At 41.0% G+C, this 16,554-nt stretch overlaps 2 protein-coding genes across 3 annotated transcripts in view; both read right to left on the minus strand.

Annotated features, from left to right (window-relative positions):
* pik3cb (phosphatidylinositol-4,5-bisphosphate 3-kinase, catalytic subunit beta) overlaps positions 1–1,987 on the minus strand; it is a 49,942-nt gene extending 47,955 nt beyond the window's left edge. For both annotated transcript variants that reach the window (XM_031741519.2, XM_039622828.1), the window contains exon 1: positions 1,714–1,987. The gene's annotated coding sequence lies outside the window, so the exon portion shown is untranslated. The remainder of the gene's footprint in view (positions 1–1,713) is intronic.
* Positions 1,988–12,750: 10,763 nt separating this feature from the next.
* Positions 12,751–14,818, minus strand: foxl2a (forkhead box L2a). The gene has a single exon (XM_031741555.2). The coding sequence runs from the start codon at positions 14,505–14,507 to the stop codon at positions 13,596–13,598; it is 912 nt and encodes a 303-aa protein (XP_031597415.1). The 5' UTR covers positions 14,508–14,818; the 3' UTR covers positions 12,751–13,595.
* Positions 14,819–16,554: the final 1,736 nt, after the last annotated feature.

Here is a 16,554-nt window from a genome sequence, read left to right on the forward strand (position 1 = left end):
GTTAATATTTCTGGAACGTCTTTGTTGAACAGCATTTTCTAGTCACAACACACCATGTCAGTTGTGTTAAGGCCAGGTCTGCCTTGGCCATCCCAAAGCATGCATTTTCTCCTATAGGTTATGTACTTTTGTGCTTTGGGTGATTGTCTTGTACTTCTGTACAGTTGTACTGCTGCCCAAACTATAATGCAGTCTCTACCATGCTTTACAGTTGGGATAATGTTACACTGTAGATATACAAGACTTTAAAAAACAACAACAAAAAAAAAAAAAAAAAAAAAAAAAAATTCAAAACGTAACATTGTGCATTTTATCCAAAAGGTCACTGAAAGTCAGTCCACAGAAAAATGTTAAAGAAACACTTGACTCTAAGTAGCAACACTCCAGGGGATTACTTGTGTTTCCCAGTGTGTACTATAAGTGATAGAGAACACAGCTGTTTTTGTTTATTAATTTAGTCTGATTGCAAATGTTGCCAATTGTGACTTTTATCAAGACTGATCACATTTTATTATAAATGAATCCAGTGGGTTTGTGCATCTTTCAGGTAGACATCATGCATGGTCTCATACAACCTCTAAAGCACATCTGACTAGTTGGAACAGACATTATGTTGGGTGGACAGTCAAACAAGACTTAAAATAAAAAAAACAAAACAAAACCCACACAGGTGTCAGATTATCATTTAGACCAGGGGTGGGCAATCTCAGTCCACGAGGGCCGGTGTCCCTGCAGGTTTTAGATCTCACCTTGGGTCAACACACCTGAATCACATGATTAGTTCGTTACGAGGCCTGTGGAGAACTTCAAGACTTGTTGAGGAGGTAATTTAGCCATTTAAATCAGCTGTGTTGGATCAAGGACCGATCTAAAACCTGCAGGACACCCGCCCTTAAGGCCTGGAGTTACCAACCCCTGATTTAGACTGACGTAGCAGCTTTACCCCACTCAAGTTTACCAAATTACTGAGTTTTTTCTTTTTCTTTTTTAAGATTCATAATGACATAAAAACAAAAAGGTCATCATGCTTATTACAGAAAAGCTGACTGTGCGAATTGCTCCCTTAAGTTTCACATCCTCTCTGCTGTCGGTCCATTTCTCAACAATGAAATGCACACAGCTGACAGTTGCACAGAGACTACAGATCCGTTAAAGGTGCGGGCAGGTTCCCGACTTTAAAACTAACAACACGATGACCAAGCGTCAGAGTCCCCCTCAGCTGAGGAGTAATCACTCCGGAAAGCTTCATCCCTTTCTCGTATGGAGAGAGCATATGATAAAGCCAATGTGTTACTTGTTTTGCTTCGAGGATGAAATCAACTACCCCTCAAACAACATCTAAACGGTTAACACACCGACAAGGTCTTCTGTGAACATCAGAATAACATTTCAACTTAAAACTATGGTTGTTTTTCCGCCGCCCACCACACCGGGTAGGCTGATTAGTTAGCTTTAAGAGGGGGTTAAAAAAAAATCGATAACCTCTTTATCGGGGTTAATTAAAAGATGACAGACTAGACTGCTAAACGGGACTGCTACGATTAGCTGAAGTTGTGATCGTTCTCCATGGCAGGGCTGGGATTCTAATGCCTAAATAAATAAATGCAACACTAGACGAATTGATGAACTGAGTTTGGCGTGATGACGTCCTCACTCCTCGAGCGAAAAGCCCACAGCTAAAAAGAAGTGATTTTTTTTATAAGTGGGACTTACCTTTATTAATTTTCTCCTGGGAGGTCGTTAAAAACGCAGAGGACACGCCAGAAGAGCTGAAAGTTAAAAGTGCTGCTTTATCTTCACGACAGAGTGGGCCAGGCTACTTTCACGCACAGCGAGTCCGCGTTTCTGACAACACCGCTCGACAGCCTCTCCACGAATAGCACGGATCCCGCAGGTGGACAGGAGGTCTGTGTGCTTCCTGTTTGTTTCAGAAGGTGAACAGCCACCACCAACACCACCTCCGCTGCTGCATTTCCCTCCGCCACCGGCTTTATTAAGCCCGATCAGTAAAACAAGAACAGGACATCCGGTAAATGTTCAAGAATAAAAATCGTATCGTTCATGAATTCGCGGTGAAATACAAATTTAAGCCATACAATTAAGACATGACGTTGTCTATGTGGAAGTTAAATGTCTTCAGATAACTTTTTGTTTGTTTGTTTTTTTCTTAGATGTGATAAGCTATTATTTGGAGGGGGAATTGCAGTTTAGTTTAAAAATATGATAAAGAGACAGAAAAGGAACTCATATGTTGACACCCAACGCCTCCCTGAGAGCATTCAGTGCAGCAGCATCCACTGATACGTAAATTAACAGTGTGCACAGTGTCTCATCTAAAGGCAACACAAAACTGCTCTTATCTTGCTTTACTTGAAACACAGTCTTGCATTTAAATACAAATTCTTGTAACATAAAGATGATGTATGTTGATGGAGACTGCATCTTTTCAGAAACATCCTGTTGTATGCAATAAATGAGCGTTGCTTATAACGAGGACCACCACGTGTAACCTGGTGACTGCCTCTTGCCCTCCTTATGGGGCCTATGAAATCCAAATCATGTTTCAGTGTGGGGTTTACAGTAAATTCATCCCGATGATGCAGATTAGGCCTACAGGGTCAATGCAGGAGTTGGTCAGTCTGAACTATTTTACATGTAAAACAAAACAAATATTCAGTAGGTCATCAGATGAGTTTTGTGGGTTCGCTTTTTCAAAAACTATTGCGTGTACAGTATTTTCTTTGTTTGTGGCAAAATATGGGTACAAAATTCTGCATTCAATGCTGTTATTTTTTATTTAAAAAATATAAATAAAAAACAAGCACATGTGGCGACACGGCTAGGCTTTTATTTTGAAGGCGACAACTTGGCGATTTGCTTTGAGGCTTGTGTGATGCAGCTCTCCGGATGAGCTGTGAAGGACACCGGGCTTTTCACCAACAGCCGCTCACAGCATGTACAAAACGCCGAAGTAATGTCACAACATTTCTTAACATCCTTGTTGAGAAATAGCTTGCCAGAGTGAGTGCAGCCTATTAGGCAAGCTCCGCATTCAAATTGCGCATACTATAACGGATTATGGACAGGATCCATGCGACTCTTTAGTCGTCATTTATTTTTATGTAGCCCCCAAATCATTCACTCAGGCCATGAAGCGTCATTATTAAACACTGTCCCTTTTCGTCGCTATAATATTCACAAAACCTGCACAACTACAGTGCCAGTAAAATATTGAACTTTGCTGCCATCTGGCGAACAAATCTATCATTATCTATGGTTAATGCGTCAACCAATAAACCCAACTGTGGGACCAGATTGTTACTAAACGTGGAATAAAGAGGTTGTTTTAACCGAGACAGCTTGTGACCTTAATAACGCTAATAGACCACTGTATGAAACTGTGTTGTAACTAACTTAGAAATCACACATAAGCTATACGTGATTTAAGTTATGCATTTAACAAAAAATTCAACCTGAATTATTTTATATTTCCAATGACTGGTAAACATTTGCGTACCAAATAAAAACAAACAAACAAAATAATACATACATATATACATAGATACATTTTCAAAGATGTCATGTGAGGCATATTTTGAATTCCTAAAGAGGGATGCCAGAAAAACAATTGAGTGCCACTGATCCAGAGGTCTGGCAATATAAAAGTTCTGTATTTTGAGAAACACAAATCAAAAAGATGTTTTAAAAAATCTCTTTTCTTATAAATATGAAGCCACAGCTGCTCCGTATTGTAGGTCCAGGTGTAGACGACAAACCTGCTGCCAAAGAAGTTGACTGCTGAGTATCTCACACTTAAGTAGTTTTGGAGATTACCTTTCATATTTGACCATATTTTTAAAGAACAAATTTACATAAATCATTATCTCTTCCAAATAATCATTCCAAATAGCTCTGTTTTGGTCAGGTCACCCAGCAAGCTTGTCATTGTATTATTATAGATAATGCATTTGTTGTTGTGAGTTTGAAATGTTAGTCAAAGGATGATTTTGAAAACCAATAAGAGGAACTGGGTGGAGGCAGAGGCAATGATTAAATGGTTGAAGCTAAAGAAGGAAGTGCAGAGTTTAGGGAGGAGTAGACCGGAAGAGTACAGCTGAAGTGTTGAAGGAAACTGCCAAGAAGGTGTTTGTATGTCCTCTGGACAGAGGAAAAAAGACAAGGAGGCAGGAAAGTATTCAAAGGAAGAGGTTAGCAAGAAAAAGTGGGTTAGTCTGGGAGATAAAGAGGGCATGAGGTTAGGTGTACAGCGAGATGGCAAGAATTTTAATGATTAGCATGTGAGGCTGGATAGTAAGGAAGGAGAAAAGGACTTGTATCAAAAGACTAAGCAGAGAGATCGAGCTGGAAAGGATGTGCAGCAGGTTAGAGTGATATAGGGTGGAGATTGAAATGTAGTAACAAGTGTGAGAGAAACAATGTATGGATGGAGAAAAGTTAGTGAATCAGGAAGTGCTGAGAGTTGAAATGAGGTATGGAGATGTCTGGGACAGACGGCAGTGGAATTTTTAACCAGACTGTTTAACACAATCTCCAACAGCGATGAGGCGGCCTACATGGACGAAGTGAAGAATTTGGCATCATGGTGCCAGGACAACCACCTCCAGCTGAACGTCAGCAAGACCAAGGAGCTGGTGGTGGACTTCAGAAGGAGTCAGCACAGAGACTACAAGCCCATTTTCATCAATGGAGCTCCAGTGGAGAGGGTGCAGTCCTTCAAATATCTTGGTGTCCACATCTCCTCAGACCTGACATGGGCTGCCCACATTCAGGTCCAGACCAAGAAGGCTAGGCAGCGCCTGTATCACCTCCGACAACTAAGGAAGTTCAGGGTCTCTCCAAAGATCCTCAGGATCTTCTATACAGGCGCTGTGGAGAGCATCCTCACACAGAACATGACAGCGTGGTTCGGGAACAGCTGTGTGAAGGACCAAAAAGCTCTCCAGAGAGTGATCCGTACAGCAGAACGCTGCTGCAGGATTGCTCTCCCCCCACTTCAGGACACCTACACCAGGAGATGCCGGACTAGAGCAACGCAGATACTGAAGGACCCGTCCCATCCTGGCAACAAACTGTTCCAACTTCTACAATCTGGTAGAAGGTTCCGCATCATCCGGGCAAGGACAGAGAGACTCAAGAAGAGCTTCTATCCTCAAGCCATCCGGACCCTAAACCAACCAACCCACACACACACACACACACACACCCCGCCATCTCACATCGTCTATAATTGACTGAGACTCTCCTCCAGACACTCAATTCCTTTAACTTCCTTTAACTTTAAATATGTTTATAGTGTCCATTCTGTAAAATAGTCAGATGTCTATTCATATTAATGTACAGAATTCACCTGCTGCTGCTTCTACTGCACATTCACCCAATGTATATACTATATATATATTTATAATGTTATTCCTCTACCCCCCCTTTTTGCACATGTCGAGGATCGTGTCAGGATACATTTCACTGTGTGTTATACTTGTATAACTATGCATGTGACAAATAAAGAACCTTGAACCTTGAACCTTGAACAATCTTGGTGAGTGAGAGGATGCCTGAAGAATGGAGATGAAGTGTACTGTTACGGATTTTCAAAGAACAAGGTTTATGTGCTGAGCTGTAAGAACTACAGAGGGATAAAGCTGATGGACCATACCATGAAGATATGAGAACGCGTTGTTGAAGCTAAGTCAGCAGAGGTGACTTCAAAGCGCTACAGATGCGATGTCTGCTTTGAGAATGCTGATAGAGTATAGAGAAGATCAGGAGTTGCACTTGTGTCTTTTGGATCTAGAGAAAGCACATGTTAGGGTGCCAAGAGAGGAACTCTGGTAGTGCAGGAGGGCATGTATGAAGATAGCGGTGAGTTACATCAGGAATCTGCTCTGAGCTGCTTCTTGTTTGCAGTGGTGATGGAGGGTTGAATAGATGAGTTAAGGCGGGCGTCTCCATGATGTTTCCAGACGACATTGTGGACGTAGCGTTTTCCAGATGAACTGAATCAACTTTTTGGGATTTCCTTACCTGGATGTTTGAGCACGTATCAACACAACCATATAAGGTCATTTTCTTTTTTGGTTACTGATAGCGCTAATATTACATTTATATTTTCTATTACTTTATAAAACCTAGAGGATTTTTTTGTTTGTCTCGATTTACACTTTACACTTTACACTTTATTTCTTCAGTTAATCTGAAAGGAGGCAGTGAGTTATTTTGTTAAACTGGTACTGGAGGACATTTTCTCCTCAACTCTCCAACTATCACAGGGATTAATAAAACAAATGAAATCAACTTAGCATACAGCATAATCCCTTAACTGATATCAAAAATCAATTTGGCGTGAAAATGTAAAACACCAACAAACTTCACACACACACACACACACACACACACACACACACACACACACACACACACACACACACACACACACACACACACACACACAGAGAGAGAGAGAGCGAGAGAGAGAGAGAGAGAAATAGTCTGCTATGGTGCGTTTCTTTGTAATGGCGTTATTGGGCCACAAGGGAGCAGCATAGAGCCACACAGCAAACTTGACCTGAACCATGACAGTTCCCAAGAAGAGCCAAAACGGAAAAAAAAACAAAAAACAAACTCGTGAGGGTTTATGAAACTCAGTGAAAGCTGACGATATTCATTGTCACCACATGATGATCGGACCTGCTATGAATTAAAAGCATTTCTTCCTGGGTGTATAATCTTAAACATCTCTCTGTACCTTTATGTTTGATGGGCCTCATTAGAGATGTAGAGGTTAGTCATGTGCCATGCCTATGACCTGTGGTGGGCAGGGGTAAAAGGCTCTCCCTCAGAGTTCCCCTCATAATGTTCTCATTGTCTGAAATTTGCTAAACATAAGCTGGGCTCAAAGACAGCATCTTAGGCAGTGAAGCTTTGGGTCCAGCATGCTTCCATTACGTCTCCTCTTATTTGATTAAATGTACTCTAACTCAGTCCAAACCCACACTGTGCGTAATCTCATCGCGGATGATAAGCATGTAATAAAAAACACATTTAAGTTGAAAGGGCACCTTATGCCAATGCGTACAATTATGGATTTCCAAGTATGATCATTCGTTTAATTGTGAAGCCTTGCCAAGAGGTATGTAATTGCTTGAAAGAAATATGGCTGAAATTGGATTGTTTTGAGATGTGACCTGGGATTGTGTTTGGCATCCACATAAAGGCGGGGCCAACTTCCTGTTTTGTATACGTATATTTAAACCAAACCGGAGGAGGGGAGAGGGGGGGGGCTTGATTCACAAATCTTATTATTTAGAGGAAATTCGGCGAATATTAGAATGTGACATTGCAATACACAGTTGTTGACGAGCATTACAATAACAGCCCGATAACTGACTGAATCCATTTAAACGTAGGATGTGTCGTTAATCTCATGCAATTTGTATCCTAACAGGCTTCCTGAGAATATAAATTTGAGAGCGTCCAGAAGATGTTTTGGTTTAAATAAGCTCAGTGTTTGGCATTCATATCCGCGTGGGGTTTCTATTACTGATAGTGGGCTGATGTATAACTGGCTTTCAGTGATTATGTGTCTCACACCATCCCCAGAGGTCGGTCTAAGTCTGACCATGAAGTTGCACTGATTTATTATACAGCCTACAGTATCAGAAGAACAGGTGCTGGGCCTTAATGATCCCAGTGGGAATTTGCTTTCGTCTTTGATTAATTGAAATGTTAACAGGAGAAGAGTTATCCTAATAGCTTCTTGTTGCCAACCCTGCGGAAGTTTTTAGAGGGGTGAGAAAGGAAAGCGCTTTAAAAATAGACTCCATCAGAGCACGCTGGGAAAAGACCTGCCATTTAAATCCCGACAAAGCAATTTGCAGCTCATAATCAAGGGAACGGAAACCGTTTTTTATCGCATTTCCCTTTACAGTATAAGCTGGTCAGTTCCGCCACATTCACAGCAGAAGTTAGCGTGAGGCAAACGCTGGTAAATCTTGACCTTGTGTGTACGTTTGTTTGTTTGCTTTAACAGGTCAGCTGGAGCATAACCAGTCGTTGCTGAGAGGTGATATTCCGTCACGAAAACACGGTTATTTGATAAGAGCTCGTGACTATCACGTTGGACAGAGTTTATCATACATGAAATGACAAATTAAACAGGTATATTTTTAGAGCCTCCAAAGTGAGATGAGATAATATTTAGCCCGGTGACTGCTTATTTTCAGGCGCTCTTTGTCAGCATCTCACCACCTCTCCTCTCAAAGGCTGTTAGACTCAAAGGATGGCGTGTGTGTGACATCTGAGTGGCCCCGTGGTGGCTGGAGGGTAATCAGAGGTCAGTGCGTGATGATTTTGCTCTGCAGATGGATGACTGTCTTTTCCTTGAATAGATGACACTCCTGTGTATTTATAGATATGGTATTTCTAGATATTTTGTGGACCTTTGTTGCCCAAAGGTCCAGTTAACAAACGCGCGGTTCCTATTTATAAACTGTGGCGGTGTATCAACACACACCATTGCAATATTTTTGGCTTATTAAAGGAATTATTATATGTCATCCATTGTTTCGCCGGGTTGTCATTAAGATAGGGATCAGCAGTCACTGAAAACATCACGTAGATCACCGTGGCAAGCTGGAGATTCACCAGAGGACGCGCTCAGAAAATAAACAACTCCAAATTCAGTTATGGCGTGGAAATAGCACAGATATGTGGCAGACAGGCTGAAACTTTGAGTTTTTCTACTCTGACAGAAGAAGACGAAAAAACGCATGCTGATTGGAACAATTGCCGGATTTTCTGCGAATCAAATCTCTGCATATTTTCCTGTTTGGAGCAGATGTATACCAAACAGTGGTGACCCCCACTCTCCTTTTCAATGGGTTCGGGGTGATGTGCGCCGCTTCTAAGTGGAAACTGTTGCTCTTCAATCTCAAACATTGAGCAGAATGCCAGGAATTCAATTGTGTGCAGGCATTGGGAAATCTGCAACCTGCGTGTGACTCGACCTGCCGGGTCGCATCGCCGATGCCCCGTGGAGCATGCAGGCTGTCATACGCGGAACGACTCCAGGTACGCTCCAGCGTGTGTGTGTGTGTGTGTGTGTGTGTGTGTGTGTGTGTGTGTGTGTGTGTGTGTGTGTGTGTGTGTGTGTGTGTGTGTGTGTGTGACGGAGAAGAAGCGAGGGTCAAATGCGTTGCCTCCACAATGAGTTGACCTCATTCGTCTTGTTGATTATAATCTGTCATCTCTGAGAGCACAACAAAGGATACAATCATGGTTATTCAGAACGCGCTCTGCGGAAAAGACGCGTGAAAACAAACCGCACATTGCGCTAAACCTTTTCACCTTGTGGAGAAATAATTATGATTGACAGAAATATTCACAGATACAGAAATGCACTCGACTCACATTTAATAATAATTAGCCAGTGTTATTTTAATTCTGACTGCACGGTTGCTGTTGTTATTCCTGCTAGTCACTAAAACGTCACTTTGCAATTAAGATGATACGTAGGAGATGTGTCCATAAGGCTGTGCGCGCCATAGTTAAATCGTTGTTCTTCTTCAGGTCTCAGCAGCTCTAATGTCATTGCGAACTCTATTATTGTTTCCGACAGTCACATATAGATATATATGGGCTACTAAACGGGCTCTTAGTGTAAAGGCCTGAAGGAAGCTGCTCTTATATGTCTAAAAAAATTTCCACCAATTCATTCATAATGAATTCGATATATAATAAACTCCTGAGGTCAGCGTAAAAGAAGACTATATTAAAGCAGGCCTGTGTCGCCTGGGCTGAACCTCGGCTGGCCTTATCTGTCTCAGCCCCCCGAGACATCCTGTATGCAGGCCCATTGTTCCCTGCCGCCCTGCTGAAATGACAACCTTTCTGCGCAACTGCACACCTGCCGCGACCGAGTCCGCACACGTCTTTGTATATTCGCGCCTTTTATAGACGAGCTTTTTGGTCCTCAAGTTTAACTAGAAAGGTGTGTGTGTGTGTGTGTGTGTGTGTGTGTGTGTGTGTGTGTGTGTGTGTGTGTGTGTGTGTGTGTGAGAGAGAGAGAGACAGAAAGAGCGATGTATGTTTACTTAGCATATGGAAGCCTTTGGTGCAGAAAGGCTTTCGCCAATATAAAGCGTAAAAAGCATTGTCATATAAAATAGACCTATACTACTACTACTACTACTAATAATAATAATTAACTTTGTTAATAAACTAAAAGTTCCACTTTCCTTTAAAAAAAAACCCAAACAAACAAACGCACAAATAAATCAATTAATATATGACAAAAGCTGCTGTACTGATTGATGGATTCCAACTTTAAATCAGGAGGAAAACAGAAATAAAATAAACTCCACCTCTGGTTGGACAGTTTATGTAAAGGGTTGCACTGGTCGAAACATTATTTCTTGTTAAACCCCTGTATTTATTATTTCTGGAAGCTTGTTTAGAATACAGTTGCCTTTCAAAAGCGCCCTTATCTCCTTATTGTTTACAAAACATTAATGTGAGGAAGCTGAGAACGTACACAGCTACATTTCAGGCTTGCCTCGACGCTCCCTCTGCACACAGGAGGATGGAGAAGTGTCTGGGTGAGACCCGGCTGATGGCATTTTCATTCTGTGTTTCTGTTCCCGCAGTTTTTATACGAGCTTTGGGCAACAATGTTAAGAGGTTGTCTGAGCTCACTGATCCCCGACAGCTGCCTGCTGCTGAGCAAGAAGAAGAAGAAGACACGCTGTTTACAGTTGGGCCGGGTGTCAAGTCAATTTATCTGTGATTATGACTTTGTGCAGAGTCTGTCTGTTATGATGAAATGAAGTGCTGTTTTCTCGCTGGATTCTTTATGCGCTTGAATAATAAATGAAAAACAGTTATCATGCGACATGCGCTGACTTTTGTGTCTGAGGATTATAAGTGAATTATGCGCTTTATCAGCAGCCAATACCCATGGGCGAGAATTCCTTGTTTATGCAGTCCTCAAAAAAACCCAACCACCCCCAAAAAACCTATCGTTTGAATTTCGTTTATATACTTGCAAAAAGTCTATGCGACGTTTTCTGTCAATACATGACTTAAATTATCCATGACTCACATACATTTTGTACATGTGCAATGAAATAATTGCCTACGATTAGCTTACTTTAGCAAAACCTCATGTAATGTGCATGTCCATGGCGCCGTAAGTGTGGCTTTCGTTCAGACACCGATGGTCTTTGCAGTGGAAAAAAAAAGAATTTTTTTTTTTGCGTCTTATTTTGGCGCACCAGGACGATGACCCTGTTTGACCGTCCCTGTGACGAGTAAAAGCTGGAGCGAGGTGAATGCTTGGATGCGCCTCCTGTGGTGCCCTGAAGTCATGTGTTGGGAGTTTGTCATCTTTAAATGATAATCCAATAATTAATTTAGGAAATAATATATTTATTATATTCTGACGATTCCTTAATAATTCAATGTGCGTGAAAGCTGTAACCTATTCAAAAGAGAGACTTTATTTGCAGTGATCGATCACTCAGATGTAAACGCCGACAGCAGATAACGCCAATATGTCGATGCTTTGTGATAAAAGCAGGGAAGAGGTTGAGATCAAATTTTACCAAGAGGGTATTTCAATTTTCTTCATGGATGTTCTTCTGGGCTTCATGGAATTTTATTTTCTTTAGTTCTGCAATCTCTCAGTAAAACAAAAAGAAGGGAAGAAGGAGGAGCTGTCTGAATGAGCCCCACTTTCACCCTTCAGAGAAGACTGTCAGCAGATGTCAATATTTTGTAAACTACATTTGGGATGAATGACTTTATCTTTTTTTTTTTTCGTCGTGTAACGGGTTACTATTACTGAGACAGTTATAAATATATATCTATATTTATAGATATATCTATCTATACATACATACATACATATATACCTTAACTGAGTTTGTTTGTTTAGTAGCAATACACATATCTAAAAAAAAAAAAAAAAAAAACGCAAACAGAAAATAAACTAATGCCGTAAATCAATTCCACCATCATATCGAGATTATTATTATTATTATTATTATTATTATTATTAGCGGTAGAAGGCATTAGTAGTGTTGCTGCACTTATAGAGAAAGACTATTTAGATGTATACGTATATTTAGATATTTATGATCATAAATTACGAGCGGAAATTTTTCAGTTTATGTGTGTATTTTGTTTCTTTGTCTGTATGAAATTAACTAGTAAAAAAAGAGAACTGTTACCTACACACAACGCCACTGGATATGGGAAAAATATAAAATATTAAACATATGGCATTAATTGTCCTTAGCGGGCATAAATAGTAATGAATAAGTCTAAATGTGTTTTTATTGTATTGCACACAATGCAGACACTGGTCCTCAGTTGAAAGAGAAAGTTTTTACGTGGTCACACTAATATAATAAATCGATAATTTTTTAAATGTGCATAATTTGAGCCAAACAATTCAATAAAATACATATTTAATTTTTTAAAGCGACACTGAGTGCGCCTATCAGCCATTTTTATGTAAGCCTATCCTCAGCCGACCCCGCCGCTGTAATTATTATTATAGTGTTATTTTCTTTCTTGAACAAGCTGTGAAAAAACTCCTGCATCATAACCAATGTGGCACTTTCATGCCGTGTTAGGTTCACAGATTTGTTTATTGCTGATTGCTCGCCTACTGCCAGCAGTGGTTACTATAATAGCCTAAAGCATACAACAGATTACTTCATGACCACTGAATTATTTAAGAAATACAAGTTTATTAAGAAATTGACAAACCTAAAAAAAAAAGAAAAAAAAAGGGAAAGTGCTAATTAAAATGAAACATGGCCCCAACATTAATGAAACATAACTAATCACATTTATATATATACATATATAAAAACGATATTTAGAAAGAACAAAATCTGACACTGGCTGGCGTCATTTTGGAATTTACATCAGACATACATGTAATCAAAAAGTATGAAAAGCCCTGAATTGTTTTTTTTTTCTTTTGGTAGTTTGCTGGATCTCTACCCACACCTTTTAAACCTAACAGCAGGAGGTGAAGTATCACCGTGCAGGCCTTTCTCGGTGCAGCTTACTAAGAAAGCCAAAATTAGCTCTGATTTAATCACACATTAAAACTCTGACTTCATTAGGACGTCTTTCGGCAGTAAGCCGAAGGAAAGCTGAGATAAATCATTACGCACACCAAAAATACAGCTGGACCGATGTCAGCAATGTCTATCCATTAAAAATAATCAGTTTTTCATTCCACAATTTTGATTTTACAATACCGAGTTATGGCCATCAGTCCAAGTGTAATACAGGCGCACGAAATGGCTCCCAGAGGTTGTGCTACCTGATGAGTGAGCAGCCGATGACTCCTTTACCTCCTGTTTCCATTTCATAAAACTTTCTCAGCATCACCTCGTGCATATAGCTCCCCGTCGGCATTTAGATGTCAGCTTGGAACCGAAGAGATCTGAGTCAGAGTGGTCTCTTCAAAATACTGTCGGCTCTGTTTTGAAATCACAGGAATTACCTCTCTGTCTCTCTCTCCCAGAGTCTTCATTTTTTCACGGACCAGTTGGTAAACTTCAAATATCAATCCTCGTGTGTAACGCCGAGTGTTTGGTCTCGTGTTCCCAGTATGAGCAGTGCATCATGGAGAGCTCCGCGGGCTGGCGGGAGCACGCGAACTGAAGGCCGGCTCCGTTACTGGAGGAGACCGGAGGTGGTGCCGCGGTGGCAGGGCTCAGCTGCTGCGTATGATGGGGATGGTGATGGTGACTCATGCCATTGTAAGAGTTCACCATGCTGGGGAGCGCCATGCTCTGCACCCGGGAGTAAGGGTTATATGATGAGGGGGCTGACAGCCCCTTGACGTTCACCGGACTCACGTTGCCGCTGGCCATCTGACAGGATGTGTAGGACATCGGAGTGGGTGGCTGGCCCAACGACCAGGAGTTGTTCATAAAGCTAGACTGCAGGTACTTGGGTGGAGAAAGGTAGCCATAGCTGTCCCCTCCGAACAAGGCCTTCCCCGGCTGGAAGTGCGTTGGTGGGGGTCTGAAAGGCCGCTTCATCCTGCGGCGTCGCCTGTAGTTCCCCTTCTCGAACATGTCCTCACAGGCTGGGTCGAGGGTCCAGTAATTCCCCTTTCTCTCGCCGCCGCCCTCCCGCGGCACCTTTATGAAGCATTCGTTAAGACTCAGGTTGTGTCTGATGCTGTTCTGCCAACCTTTCTTGTTCTTCTCGTAGAAGGGGAATTTGGTGATTATATACTGGTATATGCCGGACAGCGTGAGGCGCTTCTCGGAGCTCTCCCGGATAGCCATGGCAATGAGAGCGACATAGGAGTACGGCGGTTTCTGGGACGGATCCGGCTTCTCAGAGACTTTGTCCTGAACCGGCTCCTCTTTTGGGCGCTCTTTCTCCTTGGTCGTGTTGGTGTCGTGGATCATTAGGGCCATTGCGTCATCCTCCGGGTTTTGGTAAGTGGCCATCATTGCGCACACACCAAAACAAACAAGTCCTGTCTAAACTTTGAAAAAGAACACCTTTCAGACGCTTCTGTCTCGATCGGTGAAATGCTGCGCTGCCGAATCTCAGGATGCACCAGTGGGTCGAAAACTGTCCTCCAAATTGCGCACGTAGAAATCTTAATTGTAATTTTGCGGATCAGTACGCGACACGCACCAGACCTTCCTCTCTCTTCAGCTGAGATTTTTCTAAGCTGGTTTCTGATGGACTCGCAACCCAAGTTTTGGACTGTGAGTCAGTAAGGCCAGCCCTTTTCCCTGTTTTTTTCAGGGCCACTGACAGGCTGCTTTCGCTCCAGCGCTCTACACCGAGCGACGTAGTGCTTTGTGATTTGTGCGTATTTTAGTTCCGCCTTCCGTGGTTCCAGTCAATGAAAAAAGAGCTCTTCTTCACTTGTTGAAAATTGTATTAATCAGAAAGGGTTCAAAATACTAGTATTAATATGCGAGATAAACACCTATTTACAGTAAAATGTAGGCATAAAACATTGTAGGAAAACTGAAGCTGTTAGTGCGTAATGAAAATAAAAATACAGGTATTCGTTGGAAGAATACAATTATGCTTATGGCTAGTGAATTCGTTGCTCAAAATATTATATTATCATGATTGACTCTGCTGTTTGAGTCAGAAAGGAAGCAAGCTTTTCAGAAAAAGGGGTGGAAAATATTATTATTATTATTATTATTATTAATAATAATAATAATAATACTAATAAAAACAGATAAAGAAATGTCCTGAAGTATGTCTTTGCACAAAACAACCCCAAAATTAAATATTTGGAACAAACGTATTCCAATTTTCAAAGTAATTCTGTTTAATATATCTATATTTTTCCACGTTTGAATGTGAAATATAAAATTTCACTTTTTTGCAGTAAATTCAATATATAGTCCAAAATATATGATCTGGTCCACACATTCTCACCAGAGTCATGCATATTTGAAAACGGCTGTAGAGTCTACATAATTCTTACAAAATCCGGATAGCTAGTGCTGCTTAATTAGCTCACCGCGGAGAGGGAAGTGCGTGGTGAAGTATACATTTCTCTGGCCACCCATGAGGGTCCCCTCGGCTTTCTCTGGGAGTGTATTTCCGTGCTTTGGGAGTCTTTGCAGGTGGAGCAGCATTGCCATGTGTGTCATCACCCTGCACCCAGTCTGCAGCCAGTCTGCAGCAGCTGAACCGCGCTGAGAGCCAACCATCTCTCAACATGCAATTACCGCCGACTCACACTTTCGAGCGTTACGACGCGATGTTATTTCTTACTCCAATGTCTTTTTCACGTGTTTACGACGGACAGCACTTCCCGATAATCTCTGCACCGCCATTACAGGTTTGCTTTGCAAGTATATGGCTTGGTTAAAACATGTCATCATCATGTTACAAATATTATTCAAGAGAACACACTGAGAATTCCTACTTACCTGTCCGTAGAGCTATAAAATCATAAGAAAAAAAAAAAAATACTTATGCAAAGAAATTGCCCTAAAACATAAAAATCAACCCTGTCTCAGAGCAATCAGTTTTAAATTTGAAATACCAAAGACTGAATGCTTATAAATGGACGTTAAGTTACACTTTAAAAAGTTATAGGTTTATTCCCATTGCACTTGAAGGCATATTGCCTAGTGCTCATTTATACAGGGCATCTATATGTGGAGTGGTTTGCGTTTAAGCAAATAAAGTAGAAATCACAAAAATAAACCCTTTTGTCCCGGCTGTGAAATGTTTAGGTTTACCTCGTGATTCCAGGACTTGTTTAGTCTTCTTTTATTGTTCCACAAAAAGTCTGTGGCTTTCTTCTGTTTTCTGCTTCTGCACTCAAAGGGGGGTAAAATCATTCAATATATATATATATATATATATATATATATATATATATATATATATATATATATATATATATATATATATAAAATTAATTTGAATTTAATTGGAAATAAGGAACTTTTACAAAATATAGCCCATTATTATCCCTTTGAATTATCTATTGTAGTCCTCTAACCCTTTCAA

Source organism: Oreochromis aureus, linkage group 14 (genome assembly GCF_013358895.1).
Source record: "Oreochromis aureus strain Israel breed Guangdong linkage group 14, ZZ_aureus, whole genome shotgun sequence".
NCBI classification, from domain to species: domain Eukaryota; kingdom Metazoa; phylum Chordata; class Actinopteri; order Cichliformes; family Cichlidae; genus Oreochromis; species Oreochromis aureus.

Excerpts from the sequence above, each read along its gene's own strand:
- foxl2a (XM_031741555.2), bottom strand. The coding sequence starts at position 14,507 with ATGATGGCCACTTACCAAAACCCGGAGGATGACGCAATGGCCCTAATG.